At 48.1% G+C, this 20,591-nt stretch overlaps 1 protein-coding gene across 1 annotated transcript in view; it reads right to left on the bottom strand.

Moving 5' to 3' along the window:
- The window catches only part of JUP (junction plakoglobin), a 95,256-nt gene that overhangs the window by 13,822 nt on the left and 60,843 nt on the right, over positions 1-20,591 (bottom strand). Inside the window, exons 2-8 of the mRNA XM_056863301.1 lie at positions 11,007-11,230; positions 8,985-9,238; positions 7,183-7,421; positions 5,938-6,139; positions 4,420-4,564; positions 2,534-2,637; positions 1,404-1,742 (exon numbers count right to left, since the gene is read on the bottom strand). Of these exons, the coding sequence (XP_056719279.1) occupies positions 1,404-1,742; positions 2,534-2,637; positions 4,420-4,564; positions 5,938-6,139; positions 7,183-7,421; positions 8,985-9,238; positions 11,007-11,223 (1,500 nt within the window). The 5' untranslated portion in view covers positions 11,224-11,230. The remainder of the gene's footprint in view (positions 1-1,403; positions 1,743-2,533; positions 2,638-4,419; positions 4,565-5,937; positions 6,140-7,182; positions 7,422-8,984; positions 9,239-11,006; positions 11,231-20,591) is intronic.

Genomic DNA, 20,591 nt, shown 5'->3' on the forward strand with positions numbered 1-20,591 from the left:
AGGAATGTGTGAGGCGGCATAACCAGTGGGAAGATGTGAGTGAAGTGCTGTCAAGTCGCAGCCGACTTACGTTAAATTGTGGAACTCCCTGCCCAAGGACGTGGTGATGCCTGCCAACTTGGAAGGCTTTAAAAAGGGAGTGGACATGTTCATGGAGGAGAGGGCTCATGGCTACTAGTAAAAACGGATACTAGTCATGATGCATACCTATTCTCTCCAGGATCAGATGAGCATGCCTATTATATTAGGTGCTTTGGAAGACAGGCAGGACAATGCTGCTGCAGTTGTCTTGTTTGTGGGCTTCCTAGAGGAACCTGGTTGGCCACTGTGTGAACAGACTGCTGGACTTGATGGACCTTGGTCTAATCTAGCATGGTCTTTCTTATGTTCTTAACCCCATAGGATTTCAAGGCAAGAGACGAACATAGGTGGTGCCATTGCCAGCTTCTGCGTAGGAACCCTGGACTTCCTTGGCAGTCTCCCATCCAAGTACTAACCAGGGCTTAGCTTCCAAGATCTGAAAAGACAGCCCAAGCTAGCTCTATCCAGGTTAGGCCAGGGAATGGGAACATACAGCTTCACAATTCAAGCAGCTAACATGTGATGGAACGCTCCTTCAGATTAAAAAAACACTCTTCCATGAATGCAAAGTAGCAGTGAATAAGAAAGAGGGATGGGATTAAAAACACTTCCCCAAACATGCTGGCTCTCTTTATATAGGTGATGGTTTTTGGATGGAAGGAGCCAGTCACTTATGATTTTTCACCTGCAATATGATATCATACAGCATTAAGGGGACTTTTCCATAATACTTTCCTGAGCATTTTGACCGGCCCAGAGTTCACTGAACATAAGAAAGGTCATGCTGGATCAGACCAAGGCCCATCAAGTCCAGCAGTCTGTTCACACAGTGGCCAAATAGATGCCTCTAGGAAGCCCACAAACAAGATGACTACAGCAGCATTATCCTGCCCGAGTTCCACAGCACCTAATAGAATAGGCATGCTCCTCTGATCCTGGAGAGAATAGGTATGCATCATGACTAGAATTCATTTTGACAAGTAGTCATGAATAGCCCTTTCCTCCATGAACATGACCACTCCCTGCTTAAAGTCTTCCAAGTTGGCAGCCATCACCACATCCTGGGGCAGGGAGTTCCACAATTTAGCTCTCAGCCTAACCTACCTCACAGGGTTGTTATGAAGATAAAGTGGAAGGACAGGAGAATGAAGTGCACTGCTTTGCAAAGGAGAGGAAGGCAGGGTATAAATGAAGTAAATATATATCCCAGGCACTGCTTATGAGAAAGGTTCAGGTTCCTGCAGGCCATGTGGCAACTGAGGAGCCCTAACAATGGGACACAGGAAAATGCTCGACTGCTCCCACCTCCCCTCCAGCCATACCTTGATCAGTGGCCACTGGTTGGGCTGGTTCAGCAGCTTCACGATGGCGGGGATGCCATAGTTGAGCCGCACAGAATTCTGGGCCATCTCGGCCTCCGGGTGCCGGCTGGTGAGGTGCCTCAGGGCACAGACGGCAGGCTCAGTGATGTCCTCTTTGTCTCCTGCCCGGAGGATGGTGTGTATCAGGGCCTCCACCCCGTTGGACTGAGTCACCAGGGTCTTGTTCTTGCTGTTGTTACAGGTGAGGTTGGAGAGGGTGCCGGTGGCACAGGTCAGCACGTTGATGTCATCCGAGCTCAGCTGGTTGACCAGGATCTTCAGGACACCATCCAGGCCCTCCTGCAGAAGGAAGAAGAAGAGTTATGTTTTTATATGCCGACTTTCTCTACCTCTTAAGGAGAATCAAACCGGCTTAACAATCTCCTTCCCTTCCTCTCCCCACAACAGACGCCTTGTGAGGTAGGTGAGGCTGGGAGAGTTTGGAGTAAACTGTGACTAGTCCAAGGTCACTCAGCAGGCTTCATGTGAAGGAGTGGGGAATCAAACCCAGTTCTCCAGACTAGAGTCCCCCGCTTCTAACCACTACACCACGCTGGTTTTGGATGGGAAGAGCAGCAGAGGGAGAAAGGTCACTGGGTGCTACACGTTTTTCCTAATGTCTAGTTAGGAAAAGGAAAACCAGGCAAGCATTTCGACAACTCTCTCTCCCCCTTAACACAACTTTACTGCAAACCCTCCTGTTCGGAAGCTTACACATAAATCCTAAGCAGAGTTACACACTTCTAAGTATGCTGAATTCAGTGGGCTTAGACAGGTGCCATTCTGCTTAGGAATGCACTGTTAAGTCTACATTACACACTGAGAGGGTACATCCTGCTTTCTGGCCACCCAGATGCGGGGGGGGGGGGGTTGGGAGAGGGATGACATTAGGATTTGCAATTTTGGAGAATGGATCCCTGCCCTACTGCCCTACACTCCCTTCTCAGAAGGGTCCTCCAGCAAAGCCGGTGACTGATCAGAAGCCCACAGCAGCTCAACAAAAGGAGACCAGGAGGGCTTTATGAATGGGGCCCGACAGAGGAGATCCTGGGAAACACTGATTGAGAGCCCAAACGCCCTGGTCTACTCACCTGTTTGGTGGCCACGTCTGAGAGGTTTCTCAGAGTCCACAGGCAGTTCTGTACCAGCCTTGGGCTAGCGCTGGTCAGGTGCTTCCCCAGGGCTTGCATGCCACCTGTCATGGGGAGTGGGGGAGAGAAGAGAGGAAGCCAGGTTATCCACTTCCTGATGCCTTGCCTCGGTATCCTAAACAGGGCTGTCCAACTGGCCTTAGGATACCTTCAGGCAGCGCTAAACCTCTACTGTAGCCTTTAAATCTCTCAATTTCACATTCCCTCCTTTCTTCCAGAAGACGGCCGAAAGACTCTAAAAGCACCAACACACAGTCTGATCCCGCAAGACAATGGGCGAAAACGCATGGTCACTTTAGCCTCCTTTATTCCCTGTTTCAGTCAGGATTCAGCCAGGATCGAACGCAGTTCAGTGAAAACGCAGTTCAGTGAAAGCGACCATGCGTTTTCGCCCAAACTCTCTAAACCTGCCTCTCCCTCAAGCATTGGGACTCACTACATGCTACAAAAAACCCACATGCTCAAATTAAGGGTCTGAAACACGTTGATATGAGATATCTCAATCACCATTTTATAACTTTTTTTACATGAATGCCTTGCTAACAGAACAAAGTAGTAATTTAATTGTACACTTAAGAAAAGGTTTCAGAACAATCCTGCAACACGAGTTACTACTTTTTTCAGTTATCCGGGGGGTAGCCATGTGGGTTTGCGGGAGAACAGCACGATTCAAATCCAGTAATACCTTAAAGACCAACTAGATCTCCGAAGTATAAGCTTCCAAGAGTCTGACGAGGGAAGCTCTGACTCTTGAAAAGCTTATACCGTGGAAATCCAATTGATCGTGAAGATGCTACTGGACTCAAACCTTGCTCATTTTTTTGGTTGTAAGAGGGTAGCGAGGCCAAATGCTCTTATTGTTAGATTCAGACACCTTTATTGGCATAGAGCTCTTATTGTTAATAAAATGCCTCCAATAACTAAGCACGCAATGCAAAAACTAAAGATGGATACTGCCCGGAGGATCATGTTCGAGGGGGTTGGATCCGACCAGCTTTTCTACTGGTGAAAATGGGAGGAGGAGGGTATACCCGCTGACCACTAAAAGAGGCTTCGATGGGGATGATGGACAGACGTTTGTTGATATGGGGGCTGTAACAAGGAGGGGACCTGGGTGCAATATAGCAAGCAAGCCGGCTGGACCTGACCTAGAAGTGTCGGCTTTCATGAGTCGGTGGCAAAGACAGACTTGAACCCAGAACCAAAATCCAACTCTCCATCCAGGCTGGAGTATGATTCTTGCTTGCAGAAAGCAAAAGAGCTATAAGCAGGACTGTGGTAGGACCTAGAGATTGGTCTGGAAGCACCAGATGTGATCACAACAGCCGAGCCAAGGTAGGCTGGAACTGATCGGGGCCTGAATGAGAAACCACCAAGTGGCCCCTCCACAAGCTTCTTTTGGCTTATCACCACAAATAATACGCACTGAAATCAGTACTTTTGGTTACCTGGAGAACTAAGTATTCCCCTTAAAATAAATAAAAGCCACACACAGTTTACTTGCTTTGACAGTCTTAAGTATAGATTGGAGGGGTTATTCAACATGGAAAGAAAGACCCGGATAGCCCCCAGGAGAGTCTGATCTTGTCAGATCTCAGAAGTTAAGCAGGGTCAGCCCTGGCTAGTATTGGGATGGGAGACCTCCAAGGCATACCAGGGGCGTGAAAGCCGATCACCACAGCACAGCTCTCTCCAGACCGTGTTGCAAACTAACACTTCATGTAAGACAAAAGGAAGGGTGCGGCTGATTGCCACTGATGTAGGTGTTTGAGAAGCACCTTAGCCCGACAACACCCAAGCGTTCAGCCGCTTTTGAGGTTACTCACCAGCTTCCACAATGGCCGGCTTGTTGCTGGGACAGACGGACAAAACCTTGAGGACGCGGCTGGTGGTCCACAGCAGTTTCTCGTAGGTGTAGCTGCGCATAATCTGAACGAGGGCCTGGGGGCCGCCATTGGCCAAAATGATGAGCTGTGAAGAGAAGGGGGGGGATTAATTAGCACTGACACCCTTCTCTTCTGGAATTAGAACTAGGTCTATTCCTAGCCCTTCTCAGACGTTATGTTCAGGGACAGCACAGCAACTGTGCGTATCAGAAGAACATTACCCGATGCTCCCTAAACATGTGGCTGCCATATTAGCTGAACATGGGTGTGTTATCCAGTATGTTTTTGGCTCTGGATTGGCACAGGTTCAAAGACCTCCTGCTTAGGGGACTGAATTAATGTGGCATTTTACTTTGTTATGTTTTTGTATGTGGGCGCAGCTTTTGCATGTGCTAAGCCTGGAAAACCCAGTGGCCACTTTCCAGATACATGCATGCAAATATGCAAGTCCCCTCTGTTCAGACGGCACAGCGACCGCCTGCATTGGGAAGGTCTGCATGTCGTTGCTGCCCCCCCCAAGTCCACATGGCTGTCATGTCTGAGCACAGCTCATCTGAACAGTTTCTACAGGACTCGGCACATACTTTGGCAGACTGCTAGGGATGCCAGCCTCCAGGCGGGACCTGGGGACCCCCTGGAATTACAGCTGATCTCCAGACTACCGAGATCAGTACCCCTGGAGAAAACGGATGCTTTGGAGGGTGGACTCTGTGGCTTTGTACCCCACTGAATTCCCTGACCTCCCAGGCTCCACCTCCAGCAGTTTCCCAGTCTGGGTCTGGCAACCCTACTCCCCCCCCCAATCCCTTACCAGTGGCGGGGGGGGGGGGGGAGAGAGACACACCTGGCAACCCTAGTTTAAGGCCAGGCTACTATAGAAGATACAGTCCCTCCTCCCTCATGCATTTATTCGACCCCCCCCCAAAAAAAACCCCAGATTACAGCTCTTCTTTTCATTTTATACCCAAAGCTGGCAAACATTCTCATTTCAGGGTGAAATCCACTTTTGCTTTCCTTCCTTGTAGAAAACGCAAGAGAACACGGTGGTGATGGCCAGGGGGGACTTGGCAATCCTACACACAACTCATCTCCCTCTCCCCTTCCTCACCACTGCCCAAATTATACAGCCTTTCCCAGGGTGATGTTCGGCGGGGGTGGGGAGGGCCTCACGGACCGTTTCTGATGCTCTCCCCTAAGCCCCCACCTTCGCAATGGAATAAACTCACAGCTCGGAGGCTTATAAAAATCAAGACTGAAAATGTGGAAAGGGGTGGATGGAAGAAGAATACACACCTCAACCTGAAGCACCTTTCACACAGACGAGGCTCGCGTGTAGTTTGAGAATGCACGCTGAATTAAAGTTGCCAGGACAAAAACAAAACAAACTCCCCCGCCTATTCATGCAAAGGAGGTATTCCTAGTTTAGTGGGCGCAGCCTTCCCCTTTTACCCTCCTGACCTTGCTTTCCTGGTTCCCATAGGCAAGCAGTTGCAGGCAGTCCGTGGTGATGGCCAGGAACTTGGGGTTATTCTTGGTCAGCAGGGGGACCATCTTCTGGAGCCCGTCGGCCAGGCGCACCGCCATCTTGGCCCCTTCCTGGTACAGCAGCAGGTTGTGAAGGGTGGTGATGGCGTAGAACAAGACGGACTCCACGGGAGAGCTGCAGGCCAAGGGAGACAAGTTCTCTTATTTAGACTCATCAGCACACTCCCCAAGAAAGACAGGGCAAATCAGTTATTTTTAAAAAGGGGGGATGACTGAAAAACCACCAACTGGCTTAAGCCTTTGCCCACTCTGTTCCCAAGCCAGCCCCAAGTAAGGATACTGAACCTAGGCCAAACACCCAATACGTTATTCGTAAATGTTCAAACACTTATGCACAGATTCTTGAACACAGGGTTGGGATGTGAGGTCTGGCACAAACAAAACTGGACAATTACAACCCAGGTGAACTGGAACTACATGGCTACAGAGCTTGCCCTTCTGAAGCGTACTTGGAGCAAGCCCTCCCATAGCTGCGGACAGCGGCAGTCTGTGCACAACTGGAAGATGCTACCAGTCCCTCCATATTTCTTCTTGCCAACATTGAAATGGTCTGAGAAGCATTCCCACATCAACCCAAGCACTGTTCCAGAGCAATCATCCCCAATGTGGCACCATTTGCTTCTTGAGGATAAACTCTAAAGGGTATTGAACAGAATTCATGTCTCAGTGGTAGAGCATTTGTTTTGCATGCAGAAGGTCCCAGGTTCAATCCCCAGCATCTCCAGTTAAAAGGATGAGGCAGTTTTCTAAATACACTGGCGTTGCAACACTTTCAAGACGACAGAAGTCCCTGGGTAGATAGAGAGTACATAATGCACTTGGAACCATTTCAAGTGCCAGGACACAGCCCCTTAGCTACTCTGTTACTTCTTCACAAGCTCTTGGGCATACAAAAGTGCCGAGTGGGTGGGGATTTATTCAAAAAGGCAGAGATACACAACTTCCAGGAAGGCTTGAGACAGGATACCTTTTTATTAGTATAGAAATAAAATTAATCCTCCAAAGGGAAACCACTGCTGTTTGCTCTGGAGAAATCAAAGGGAGAGAAAGGAAACGGTACACACAGACTGCAAACATGCACTTCTAATGACAAGGCAAGCTTATTTCATAAGCCACACTCTTTGTTTCCCCTGAGACAGGGCAAGGGCTGCAGATTACCTAAGCATGCGCACCAGAGCCGGGATGCCCCCAGACTTGAAGATGGACAACAGGCCCTCGCGGTGGTGGGACAGGTTGTGGAGAATGCTGGTGGTGCAGCGGGCCGTATCCAGGTCGCTGGTGTTTTGCATGGTGCGCACCACCGCAGCCACAATCTGAGGAGACTGCATCAAAGCGCGGCGGGACGCCTCCTTCTTGGAGAGCTGGTTCACAATCATGGCTGCTTTGCTGACCACTACCTGGAAGGGGAAACGGTCGGTTTGGCAACTTCATGACATGGCGGAATGACAGTGGCCTGGCTCCATGGAGCACTGAGTTCTAATCCCACTCCACCATTGCTTGACTCTGATTACCAAAGCTCCATGAAGCTAGACTGCCCCTGTGGTTATTCTGCACAACACACCCCTAAATGCTGTGTCCTGTCTAAGTTACAAAAAAAAGTGAGTCTGATTTCTTATTTTGTGTAATTGAGTTCGCTTTTGCAAGTCACAGGAAGGTCAAGGACCAAAGGAGAGAGAAAGGAATCCCTCTGCTGATGCATACTGTACAAGAACTGGAAATCTTATTCAGCAATTCCTCTGGTTTCTTTGATTCCACCAGGTATTACCCACACACATCTAGGAGTATCTTTTTCAACAATGTGGGCCAGGGACAACCCTCCCCAGTAATGAATTACCTGTGGCCAGAACCACAGTCTTCAGCTTCTCTGTGCCTTCACAGAATTCTGCCGCACAAACAGAATTCTGCCACATAACCATCTTCAAGTACTTGAAGGGCTGTCATATAGAGGATGGTGCCGAGTTGTTTTCTGTTGTCCCAGAAGGTTGGACCAGAACCAAGGGGTTGAAATTAAATCAGAAGAGTTCCCATATAGACCAGGGGTTCCCAAACTCTTTGGGCCACCACCCCCTTGGTTCCACAAACTCAACCCCAGCGCCCCCAACCCTATCCTATAAAAAGCATTATTCAAAATAGAGGTTTGCATGACTCACTAAAGAAGATAATAACAATAAAATTTCAAAACAGTAACAATTAATTGCACATCTATTCAAAATCAAACTTTTTAGATGAAATTTATTCAACAAAACTGATGAACATGATCCAGTGGTACCAGCTCTTCAAAGTCTGGAAAAAAATTCTGATAGTTTCCACCAAATTTGCCAGCATGCTGCCACAGCTTAATCTATTGTAAATTAGTGTAATCAACAGCACAGTTGAAGGGGCTCACCTCTAGCATCCCCTACTGCCCTCTTGCCTCTTAGTGCCCCCTAGGTAACCCCACTGCCCCCCAGGGGGTGGTACTGCCCACTTTGGGAGCCACTGGTCTAGACATTAGGAAGAATTTTCTAACAGTTAGAGTGGTTCCTCAGTGGATCAGGCTTCCTTGGGAGATGGTAAGCTCCCCTTACCTGGAGGTTTTTAAGCAGAGGCTAGATGGCCATCTGTCAGCAGTGCTGATTCTATGACCTTAGGCAATCATGAGAGGGAGGGCATCTTGGCCATCTTCTGGGCCTGGAGTAGGGGTCACTGGGGGTGTGGAGGGAAGGTAGTTGTGGATTTCCTGCATTATGAAGGGGCTTGGACTAGAAGACCCTGGTGGTCCCTTCCAACTCCATGATTCTATGAAACACAGCCCTTTCTTTTTCGGTACTTTTATGAAGTCGGCTACAACTGCACCCATCCTACACACAGGATTAGAGAATGGCCAACTGAGTTCCTGGCTGTGCTTTGCGAAGGAAAACTGCTTTACCCATTCCCCCGATTTCTTCTCAAAGCACCAGAGCTTCCATGTGCTGCCTTACCGGATCCTCATCATTCAAAAGCTTGGTGAGTTCAGGGATGGCGCGGGTGGCCAGTTCGGCGTCATCCTGGTAGTTGATGAGATGCACGATGGCCGACTTGAGCATCTGCGAGGGCTCGGCCAGCCGCTGCACGTTCGTCTGTTGCCCTTCGACTTGGGTGCTGATGAGAAGCGAGCGGTCCTCCACGGTCTCCGGGTACATGGCGGCCCGGATGCGCTGGGCACGGGTCATGGCGAGCTGAGACTCCAAATCGGCTGCAAAAGAGGACGGGGTAGGCCACGATCAGCCTAGAAGAGCAGCCATGTTATCTCCCAACCCAGGATTCCTATCTGCCACACTGAGAGAGAGAGAGAGATTCACGGAACAGCCTCCGCTCTACAAGGAGTGGGAACACTTAGCATATGAGTGAAGAGATAAGGCAGGAGTTAATTAGCCAGCACGATTAGGCTGCTGTTAACACAGAGCTGCCTAATTAAAAAAAATAAAAGGGAGAGGGAAAGTGGGTGGGGGCTGGCTTGCACAAGAGCGTCTTTAAAAAAAAGAAAAGGGACTGGGGGGTGGGGTAGTGAAATCATTGCAGCACAGTGGATTTGTGGGCTGCGAGGACAAGCCTGGGAAAGAGAGAGCTGGCTGCCTTTGCAGCATCCCATAATCTCAAGATTTTTTTTTTTTGTATTTATGTCACTGCAATATAGGGGAGAAACCAAACACTGCCTTCCCCACTCCCTTTCCCTTTCCCAAGAGAGTCAGTGTGGTGTAGTGGTTGGACTGGGATTCCAGGAGAGCTCTGTTTTCTGCAGCGCCTGTTCTGTGAAACTCCCTGGGAAACCACGGCAGGCCAACTCCCTTCAGGGGCTTTTATTTAAAGGGCAGTGCAGGCTTTTTTCCCTCCTAACAGTAGCCTCCAAAGCAGAATAACCTAAGAGAAGGGAAAGCTTGCATCTTAAAAAGGTAAAGGTCCCCTGCGCAAGCACCGGGTCATTCCTGACCCATGGGGTGACGTCACATCCCGACGTTTCCTAGGCAGACTTTGTTTACGGGGTGGTTTGCCAGTGCCTTCCCCAGTCATCTTCCCTTTACCCCCAGAAAACTGGGTACTCATTTTACCGACCTCAGAAGGATGGAAGGCTGAGTCAACCTGGAGCCGGCTACCTGAAACCAACTTCCGTTGGGATCAAACTCAGGTCGTGAGCAGAACTTGGACTGCAGTACTGCAGGGCTCCTTAGCTTGCAGCTTAAATGTTGCAAAGTCTTTTATGCTGCAGAGTCAGTTTTAATACTACGTTTTTTTCTTTTTTAATGTGTGACAATCTTTAAATTTTCTAAAAAGACTGAAACACCAGCATGTCAAATATACGTGTTGCAAAAACCTCAGGGCTCTAACACAGAGGTCCACAACCTTTATGAGCCAGTGGGCACATTTGGAATTTTGACTGGGCATAATGTGCGCAGCAACAAAATGGCTGCTGCAGGAGGCGGAGCCAGCCACAAAGTGACTGCCACAGCTTAACTTCGGCAACACTGTGCAGGTCCTTGTGCTGTGCAGCTGCTGCCAAAGCAGCGTTCAAAATAATCTGCACAGCCAATCAAATCTCCAATAGTCAATCAGAAGCCTTGCTGGGCAAAAGCCCAACTTGGTCCCACCCACTTTCTAAACACTCGGCAGGTGCCAGAAAAAGTGCGGGCGGGCACCATGGTGGCCACAGGCACCACACGTTGGGGACCCCCTGCTCTAACAGATTGCGCGGGGGGGGGGGGTGCACGACATAAACAGAAGTAGAGAAATAAGTGGAACAGGCTTCCTCGAGAAGTGGTTAAGCGCTCCTTCCCTGGAGGTTTTGAAACAGAGGCTAGATGCTGATTCTATGACCTTAAGCAGGTGATGAGAGTGAGGACATCTTGGCCATCTTCTGGGCATGGAGTAGGGGTCACTGGGTGTGTGTGTGGGGGGAGGTAGTTGTGAATTTCCTGCATTGTGCAGGGGGTTGGTTCTAGATGACCCAACTCTATGATTCTAAGTACCTTGAGCTTGGGCTGACGCCCCTCCAGCCTGGCTGTAGGTGGTGGTTTTCTTTATGGTGTATTGCTTGCCATAGAGGTCGTCGTCATCCACCAAGCACTTGCTGCTGATCGATGGCACCTGGGTGTTGACCCCTGAGTGGATCCCCGAGTCATAGGTGTACGTCTGCTGCCACTCTGTCACCTTGATGGGCTGCTCCATCATGTTCACCACCTCCATGGCTGCTCTGGAAGAAGAAAGAACCATAAGGAAAATTTAAGCACTGCTCTAGGGAGTCCAACACCCAAGGACACCAGCCAAGCCTGGATACACAGGAAGTTTTAATTGCATGCTGTACCAATCAAGAATTCCATTTCTTGCCGTCCGAATCCAGCAACTCAAGCTATTAGGGACTCCCTCCCGTACCAGACGTGATACCGCCCACTTCCCACAACGCTCCAAATACATATTGGGAATCCCAACTTCCTAAAAAGTCAGAAGGTAACTTTCAAGCCATCAATATGGTACAGGACATGTCCTTTACCCTGATCTACTGCGCAGGCTTCAATGTGCTTCAGAGGCCTTTCTAGATAGATAGTTTATTTATGGCCCAAAATACATGGACTAAAATAGTCTTACCGACAAAGGTTTACAGTTCGAGTCTTAAATCACTTAATAAAAAATAAAAAAATAATAAAATAAATAACATCCAAGTTACATCTGCCATTTGGATTAAGAGACTACTCTATGGCAACAAATTTTCATTGCTGCCGTACAAAATTTTGCTACCTGAGAGGTGATTGAAGGATTATCTTGTAGGAGCTTTTCGATATTTTCTCTTTCCCTGTTGGGTCCCATTCTCAGTATGAGGGGCTCAATAAACTTAGAACGAGGTATTGTGTAAAAGTTATAGTTCAGGAGAACATGTTCAGTGGTTTCTAAATCCCCAGATTTATAGGGGCAGATGCTTCAGAGGTCATTTGGCTGAGAGGTTCTAGGACAGGGGTGTCGAACGCAATTGTTATATGGGGCAGGAATAAATGCCACTTGGTTGGGCCGGGCCATGCCTCACCAGCCCAGATTGAGAGTGGAGGGGGTGGCTGCCTCAGGTGGCTCGCGGGCCAGATAAGAGCTCTCAAGGGGCTGGATCTGGCCTGCGGGCCATATGTTTGACACCCCTGTTCTAGGAGATACATTCTTAAATAAAAGAACTACTTTGCACACTGGAAGATGTGCAATAGGAACACTAAATTTCTCATAAAGGTAGCATAGCAAGAGTCCATATAACTTTTGCCAAATTGTGAACATTTTAGAACTTTGAAGTAACAGCGCTAAGCATTGTTTATAGGTAATAACGCAAAATGATTTTGAATTACATACAGCAGTGGTTCCCAAACCTTTGGGCCACTGCCCCCTTGGTCCCACAAACTCAACCCCAGCGTCCCCTACCCTATCCAACACTGTTGAAGGGGCCCACCTCTGGCGATCCCTGCTGCCCCCTTGCCTCTTAGTGCCCCTCGAGGTAATCCCACTGCCCTCCAGGGGGTGGTACTGCCCACTTTGGGAACCACTGACATACAGTGACAAGTATCCAATTCATTGCAGCCATGCGGCTTAAAACATCCCTCTAATGGGCCCTCTGAACTGACCATGCCCCAAGGAGGCAGTCACTGATGAGAGACAGCTTCTTAATATGCAAAGATATATCTCACATGGCATACTTTCGTTTTTAACCCTTTGGAACCCTGCTATTGGGATCGCCGTACTATTTCTAGTGGCAGAGGGTTCCACATGTCAATACGAGAGAATGGAAGATTGTGAGGGATTCTCTTGTATGTGCTGGATTTCAGGGGCCATGTTAAGACAGCATATTTAGACTTGTATATGCAAGTTAACTAATGTAAAATCCTCACATGGCCGCCGCGCTGATCTATAACCAAGTCTTCAGCTGCCACCGACAGAATTTTCATCACCACCTGACACCATCTCAAATGCAATAACTTTCCAAAGGGAAGAGATCTTTTTTGTTTGTTCGTTTTGGCTCAAAGTCTTCAAGCGATGCGAATAAAGTGTGTGAGAACCAGTCCTTAGTTGCAACTGGCCACCCTTTCAATAGTTCTGTGTTTTGCAGCAGTCCATTAAACTTGCAAACTGTCTGCATGTCAATCTGAACGCAAATCTGGTTGCAACACAGAGATGAAGAAAAAGGACTCTGGCAAATCGATGCAGCAAACAGCAGGGGAAAAGCACATGTTTTACAACTGGCAAAAGAAAACTGTGGAAGTTAACACATTGTAGTTTTAAAAGTTTGGAATACTACTGGTGCTTTTTTTTGTTCACACGTTGAGTCAAACACCTGGAAACTGGTGCAACTGGTTTGTTGTACAACTGCCAATATGCTGAAATCTCTGCCTTCCCTGTAAACTCCTCAGGGCAGAGGCTTTTTTTTTTTTTTGGCTTATATTAATCTGAAAACAGCTGGTACAGTGATGATGTTGCAATCAAATTTTAATAGTGACAGATTATTATTTACATCAATATTAATGTAATAAAATATTAAGAGCGACAGATTATTATTAACATCAATATTAACAGCATTGCTACTGTTATGGTAATATTGATGTTCATTATTATGGTAGCTATTTAATGGATTTTTTTTTTAAAAAAACAACCTTGCCCTTTAACTGTGGCTATCAGGGGTTCAAATCTATATGAAAGACAATTCCTGGGAATGAAACTTAATCCTTCTTATTTTAGAATGAAGTTCTCCTGCATTTTTTCCCCTTCTTAAAAAAAAAGACAGAAAGAGGAGGAACACCACACACACAAAATTGCCATGTTGGGGACATACTTAAATAGCTCAACTCTACACTTAGACATTCATGTTGAGACATGAATGGAGGCGCCAGCCAGGAGAGGCAGTTTCGATACACCAAACGACAGCTTCATGTACACACAGGTAGTAAAGATGGGGGGGGGGGGCAAGACAGACGGTAGCAAAATTTTCAGGATCAGCTGAAATAAGCCAGCCCATGTGGAATTTCTTTGCAAGACAGGAGAGAGTAGGTACCCGCCACATCACCCAGAAGGGACCTTCGTCTGCATTATTATTAAGCAGGAAAACCATCCGGGCAAATCGAAAGCGAAAGGACGGAGTTCTGAGAAGTTAAACACAACAAAAGAACTTCTGAAAGCATCTCTCGTTTCTAGGCCATCCTCAAAAAGCCTAAAAATAAAGCATTTTCCAGTACGCACACACATCCCTCTGGCTCACCGCGTCCGAAAGAAATTTGAGCAAACCGCCGCCACTTGCCAGGAGGGCAGGAGAGAAAGACGGACCACTCACCACAACTCTATCAGCTTCTCCGGGGGAAGGGGGTCTTCCGAGGGATGGGAAATCTGACAGCCCCAGACAGACCTCTCTCTGCTCATCTGCCAGATCGTTTTCTTAGGAAAGGGAGGGACTCTGGAGAACGCCTCCTCAGTCCTCCCCCCACCCATATCAGCCTCACCCTCGGAGCAGAGCCCCATGCAAATTCGACAGAGCAGTAACTTGGGAAAGATGACGGTTAAGGATGATTTAAAGTGGTTTGAGGGAGTAGGAAGAAGCAGGGAGGGAAGGAAAGTGGGGCAAAAGCCATTTCAACCGTCACATGTTAAGGAACAGGCACAATTTTCATACAACGCCCTGGTGTCAGTCTCCTTTGTGAGTGGGCCTGCGTGTAGCTCTTGTGTCATGAAGACCGAGTAGGGAGGCTGTGGCTCAGTGGCAGAGCATCTGCTCGTCATGCAGAAGGCCCCAGGTTTAATCCCTAGCATCTCCAGTTAAAGGGACCAGGCAAGTAGGTGATGTGAAAGACCTCTGCCTGAGACCCCGGAGAGCCGTGGCCGGTCTGAATAGACGATACTGACTTTGATGGACCAAGGGTCTGATTCAGTATATGGCAGCTTCATGTGTGTTTAAGTTGGTAAGCATGGCTGTGATATCAGTCCAGAGTGTGCCCCTACCAAATGTATCCTCTGTGGAAAGCAAGCACCAGTCCCAGGTAACAAAGCCATGGGAAGATGTTCTATCCACATGTTAATGGATGGGGGTAGTAGGACAGAAATAAAACCATGCTGGCAAAGGGAAGGGAGCTGAAGACTAATCATACTGCAGGTACCTCCCCCCTGAGACTCAAGACGCTAACCAAAAGACACAACACAAAACGGAACTGCAGGACAGTCGCATCCTCGCAGGCCCCCACCCCCTCCGACATCCATTCTGGAAATCAGAACAAACGCTAAGCTGGATAAAGGATAAGCATTTTGCCACCAATAAGACATCACACATTGCTTTTGCTACTGCATCCGGGAAGGCCCACAGCTTGACAAAACATGGATCTCGTGGCACCTTAAAGGCAAACAATGTTTATGAGAGGCAGAGTGGTGTAGTGGACAAGAACAGTGGTTTGGAGCGGTGGACTGATCTGGAGAACCGGGTTCAATTCCCCACTCCTCCACATGAGCGGCGGACGCTAATCTGATGAGCCAGGTTGGTTTCCCCACTCCTACACATGAAGCCAGCTGGGTGACCTTGGGCTAGTCACAGTTCTCTCAGTCCCACCTACCTCACAGGGTGTCTGTTGTGAGGAGGGGAAGGGACGGTGATTGTAAGCCGTTTCGATTCTTCCTTAAGTGGTAGAGAAAGGAGGAATATAAAAACCAACTCTTCTTATTTCAATATCAACTTTCGTGGGCCACAGCCCACTTCTTCAGAGAAGTATGTGATGGAAACCCATACTGAGGGATTTTTATAGGGCAGGTGGGGGGAAGAAAGGAGTCAAGGCTTGGTGTGAATTACACTATGAGTGCAGATCTCAAAAGTAAGGGGGAAAGAATATCACTGATTTTGTTTTATTTTGCTTGGACTAACATGGCTAACCCTTTGCAACCACTGCTTAATGTAACCAGGTTGCTTCCTAGTTGTAAAGAAAAGCATGTGATAGCATACGGGCCTGCCTAAATCTCCAGGACTGGACCTGGCAACCCGGTATGCAAGCGCACAGACTGCTTTCTAGCCGCACGCCTGCCTCAAACGCTACTGGGCAGTCGCGGCGCGACTCATTTGAAACTGACACAGCTGCTCTTGCCAGCCCGGGCAACCAGCTACTAGGAACCAGATGCAAAGGGCTGTCTCTTGTGAACCTGAGAGGAGCCATGTTCCTGTACATCTCTGTTTTAGAAGCAGCCATTTCGCAGAGAGCTGACAGCCACGTACCCAATGCGAGCTGCTCCCCCTCCCAACTTCCTCCGTTGCTCAATGAGTCGTTAGCAGTAATCCTGATATCCAGATGAGTCATCCCTCCTGTCCAGCTGCAGAGACCCCAGGACATTTGCACAGATCGCACCTATTGTTCCGGAATGTAAATCCCATCAGCAGAAAGATTCTTGACCATCTCGGGTTGTGAAAGCCATTGGAATTATAATAGATTTCCAAATTCTCACTACCCTGCCCCGGTAGACACAGCTTAATCCTTTTGTCCACCTTTTTGCCACCTGGGAACCTGGGAGGGGTCAAACCCCCTCTTCCCGCCCCCAGAAAACAGTATAATTAGGATACCCCTGGCCCATTCATAGCACCTTAGGTCTTTCCTGGCACCTTTGCCGTTACTCTGTTGGTTTGGTCTGCGCAGCCTTACCACGCTCCCTCCCGCCTTGCTGGTCAAGTCCACGGGAACCCCCACCCCCATCTCGGTCTTCCTTTTCAATCTGTTTATAGTCTGCGTGAGTTGGACAACACCTCATCTAGATAAGGTAAATATATTGGGTCTACGATATCCTGCCAAATTGGCAAATTTCCCTGTACTACTGCCTTTAATTTACTAGCTTCTTGTATGCTTGTGATGCACCATTTGAATGCCTGAATACATAAACACTGTTTAATTTGGAACTCCTAGCCTCTGTCTTTATTCAAACGTCTCATTAAACGGATTCTGGTATAGTTGAGTGCGATACCGCTCTAAAAATACATAGTTGCCGATTGCTCAGCTAATTTCCCCATATAAAGGAGCAATTCGGCTAACAGATTACTGGTGGAGGAATGCGGGCACTCCTACACGTCTGAATACATGCGAGTCGGCACGTGTGTATTTAGCGTGTTGACGTAGGAAAAAGTTTTTGAGACGCTTTGAATTTCGACCAGTTTTTCACAAAAAATCAATTGTCACGTAAAACGACAGTGTGTGTGTGTCTGAGTGTGTGGCTCTAGTGAGCGCTATCTTGTGGGTTGGCTTCTCCCCCCTTCATTCTTTCAGCCCTAAGTCTAGCCGCCAGCTGAGCTATCTTCTCAGCAAAGCAAGCAGACTGAACGGCTTTGCCCTGGGAACCACCTCTCTTCGGAGACTCCCCATTTGAACGGCTGTCTGGGTTGGGTGTTGCAGAGTAGGGTTGCACGTAGACATCTGCACCTACACGTAGGCCAATATAATATTCCCCCCCCCTTGAGAAATCGCTCGAGAGGAAACGATCTCTCCTCTCCTCTCCCACATCACCATTACCAGGCTTTGCCTGCTGAATATTATTTCACTCACCCTGGATGCGGAGTGAGGTTATTGGGCGAGTAGAAGCGCCCCAGCATAGGGTTGAAATCACCCAGAAAGACCTAGGACGGAGGAGTGGCCACTCCCGCTAGGCTGGGATACGCAGTTTTCCCTTAGGAGTTCTGCCAGGAGTATCCCCAAGTGGAACGCGCACCAGTCCCTTAGGAGCGTGCCAGGAGCGTTGCCACTAATACAGGGTCCCCAAGTGGAACGTGCATCCGTCCCTTAGGAGTTTGCCAAGAGCGTTCCCACGACAGAAGGGTTCCCGAGTGGAGCGTGCACCCGTCCCTTAGGAGAGTGCCAGGAGCGCTACCGCGACTGAAGGACATTCCTCTGATAAAGGTTGTCCCCATGTGCTGAGACGAGCCCGTCTCCCTTAGGAGCGAGCCTGAACCGTCTCCCGCAAGCACCAATCAAATGTGCTGAGAGGAGCCCGTTTCCCTTGGGAAGCGAGCCGGAACCTTCTCCCGTAAGCACAGAAACGCGCTCTCCTTCCTTAGAGGGACAGCCAGGAGCGTTTCCCAGTTTTGAAACCAGCAGTTTCCCTTAGGATATCTGCCAGAAAGTTAGTGCAAGGTCTACCATGACCACATTGGAAAAAGAAAAAAAGCAGGTTCTCCTTAGAGGATCTGCAAGGTAACATCTCCCCTATTAAGGCAGGCTCACCCTCCTTAAAAGGGAATATTAGAGCCAAGTCCCAGAAAATCACCCCCAGCGTAAGGAGAAAAGGCGGTGGCAGCGCCTGCTCTCTCTCTAAGTTAAAGTGTAGCTCAGTTTGAATCCTTGAACCCTCCTTCCGTGCTGAGCTGCTAACCCACAGCCAGCGATTTAGAAAATCCAAGGAGCCCTGATTGACTCAAACCCACTTCCTTTGCGGTGAAAATAAAAAGGGCAACTTGTTGCCAAATCCCCCGCCATCCTGCAAAACCCACAGGGGGCATTTTAAACCAAAGAGATCAATTCAGGCTCAAACCCCCCCTCCTTTTCTCCACTGAGAAGCATTGTTTTTGCCTTACACGGATCAGCCAGAGTGATCCTGCCCTTCCCTGAGCTATAGTTTACCATGGCAGAGAAATTGAACAGTGACCCCAGCCACAACAAATTAAAGAAATGGCTGCCAAAATTGGGTGGGTCCCGTGGTGGTCTTTCGGGGTGCAGTATCGGCAACAGCAACCCAGTTAGATCCCGGGCAACTGGTGCTTTTAGTAAGCACTGTGAAACCTCTCAACCTAAGTACCAGGAAATGTGTGAAAAATCAGGAACCAGCACACAAGAAAATGAAAAACTAAAATCAGTAGAAAATGAACTAGAAAAAGAGAGGAATGAGTTATCTCATGCTCTCCTCGAAACACAAAAAGAATTAAATCAGGTAAAAGGAGTGCTGATTGCTGCTCTAAGCAGGATCACCTCTCTGCAACAGGAACTAGACCATTCAGGAGCCAAAATTCAGTCTCTCCAGCAGAAGCTTCTGACCCAAGACAAAATTATTAAAAACCTTACTGTCTGCCCCCCCCCCCCCCAAAAAAAAGACCGGACAGCAGAGGATCACCATTCTCTCAATTGACAAAGGGAACCAGCAGCCTCTTCCCCAACTGAGAAGAGCTCGCTGCAAAGTTACTAACTGACCTACAGCCCCAGGAACACCAGAATGCGAGGCTGAGCTCAAGTAGCTTTGAAAGTACGATCAGACACCATTGAATTTCATGCTAAAGGAAAATGCTGTTCCAAGCAGCCGCTGGAACTAACTTGGGATATTCCAAGCTTCTTGAGTATCCCTCCTTTTCTCCCCCTTGTGTGAGTGAATGCATGTGTGAATGTTTCCCCCCCTATATTTTGAGTAAGAATTAAGAAGTCCAGACCATGTTCAAAGAAAATGCTGCCTCCCCATCCTAAGGGAATGGTAAAGTAAATCATTTTTGCTCCCTCTGTAGGGAATAGAAGGGCACCAGCACCAGCCCAAGTTTAACCCTTTCTCCGCAGGTTAATAAAGGAAAGCAAGCCTCCTCAGGGAGGACTCTTTATCTCCTGGTCTTTCTAATGTAATGCTGAATATGTGTAAAAAGTAGCCATGATGTGCAGTTGTAATAAAGCCTCCCTGGGTCAGAGAAGTCTATCTGGCACAGGAAAAGGATAATTATATAACATGTTTTTCTCCTACAGGAAATAGAGTTGTGTGTGTGGTAAATATGATAAATCGATATTCAGGGTACATGCTTTTGTGAAGATCCGGCCAATCTCACAGAAACATCTGCCTTGGTTCCCCAAAAGTACAATGCGGTTTGCGCAAAATTGGCATGGGGCACCAAATGGAAATATGCAAGGGAGTGCGCTCCCCCAAGTGCCTGTATGTTTGCAAGTGAAACTAGCATGTGTGTCTGTATGAATGCTTTCCCAAGGTACCTGGGAAAGTAAGAGGAAATTATTTCCATGTGCTCGTAGAATAAATATAAAGTTAATTTTACTGCGCAGTAAAAGTCTTACATAATAGTATATTTGTCAACCTCGATGCTGTCTGTGTAAATATGTGAAAAGTGAATAATGAAGGGGAGAGCCCCGTGTGCTCTGCCCCTCCCCCCCCCACAACCTCCCCCCACAGCTCCCAGCCCCTCTTCATTCGGTTTTATAGCTATTATTACTGTGTTGGAGAAACATGAAGGTGAAAGTATGTTGACATGGTGTGAGGAAAAAAGGTGTTTAGAATATAAAAGATAAAAGAATGGTATGGCTAATGCTTTGGGACTGCAGCCCATAAGCAGCGGCCAAAAAGGATTGTATTGTTATAAGAAGGTCAGTGAAAAGTTTTGAAGTGTACATGAATAAGATGGTCTCGAGAGTGGTGACTAAAAATAAGTTGGGGCTGCAACCCTAAGTGATGCAGCAGCTGAATGAATTCATCCAACATGGTAATAATCTGTAATCCAAGCAATAGGATCCCCCCCCCCATTTTTATCTTTTTGTTCCTCCAAAATGTTAGGGTTGTTTCAGGAAAACAGCAACCTGGGCTCTCTAGCCCCCTGAAGCAACCCC

This window comes from Euleptes europaea, chromosome 18 (assembly GCF_029931775.1).
Source record: "Euleptes europaea isolate rEulEur1 chromosome 18, rEulEur1.hap1, whole genome shotgun sequence".
Lineage (NCBI taxonomy): Eukaryota > Metazoa > Chordata > Lepidosauria > Squamata > Sphaerodactylidae > Euleptes > Euleptes europaea.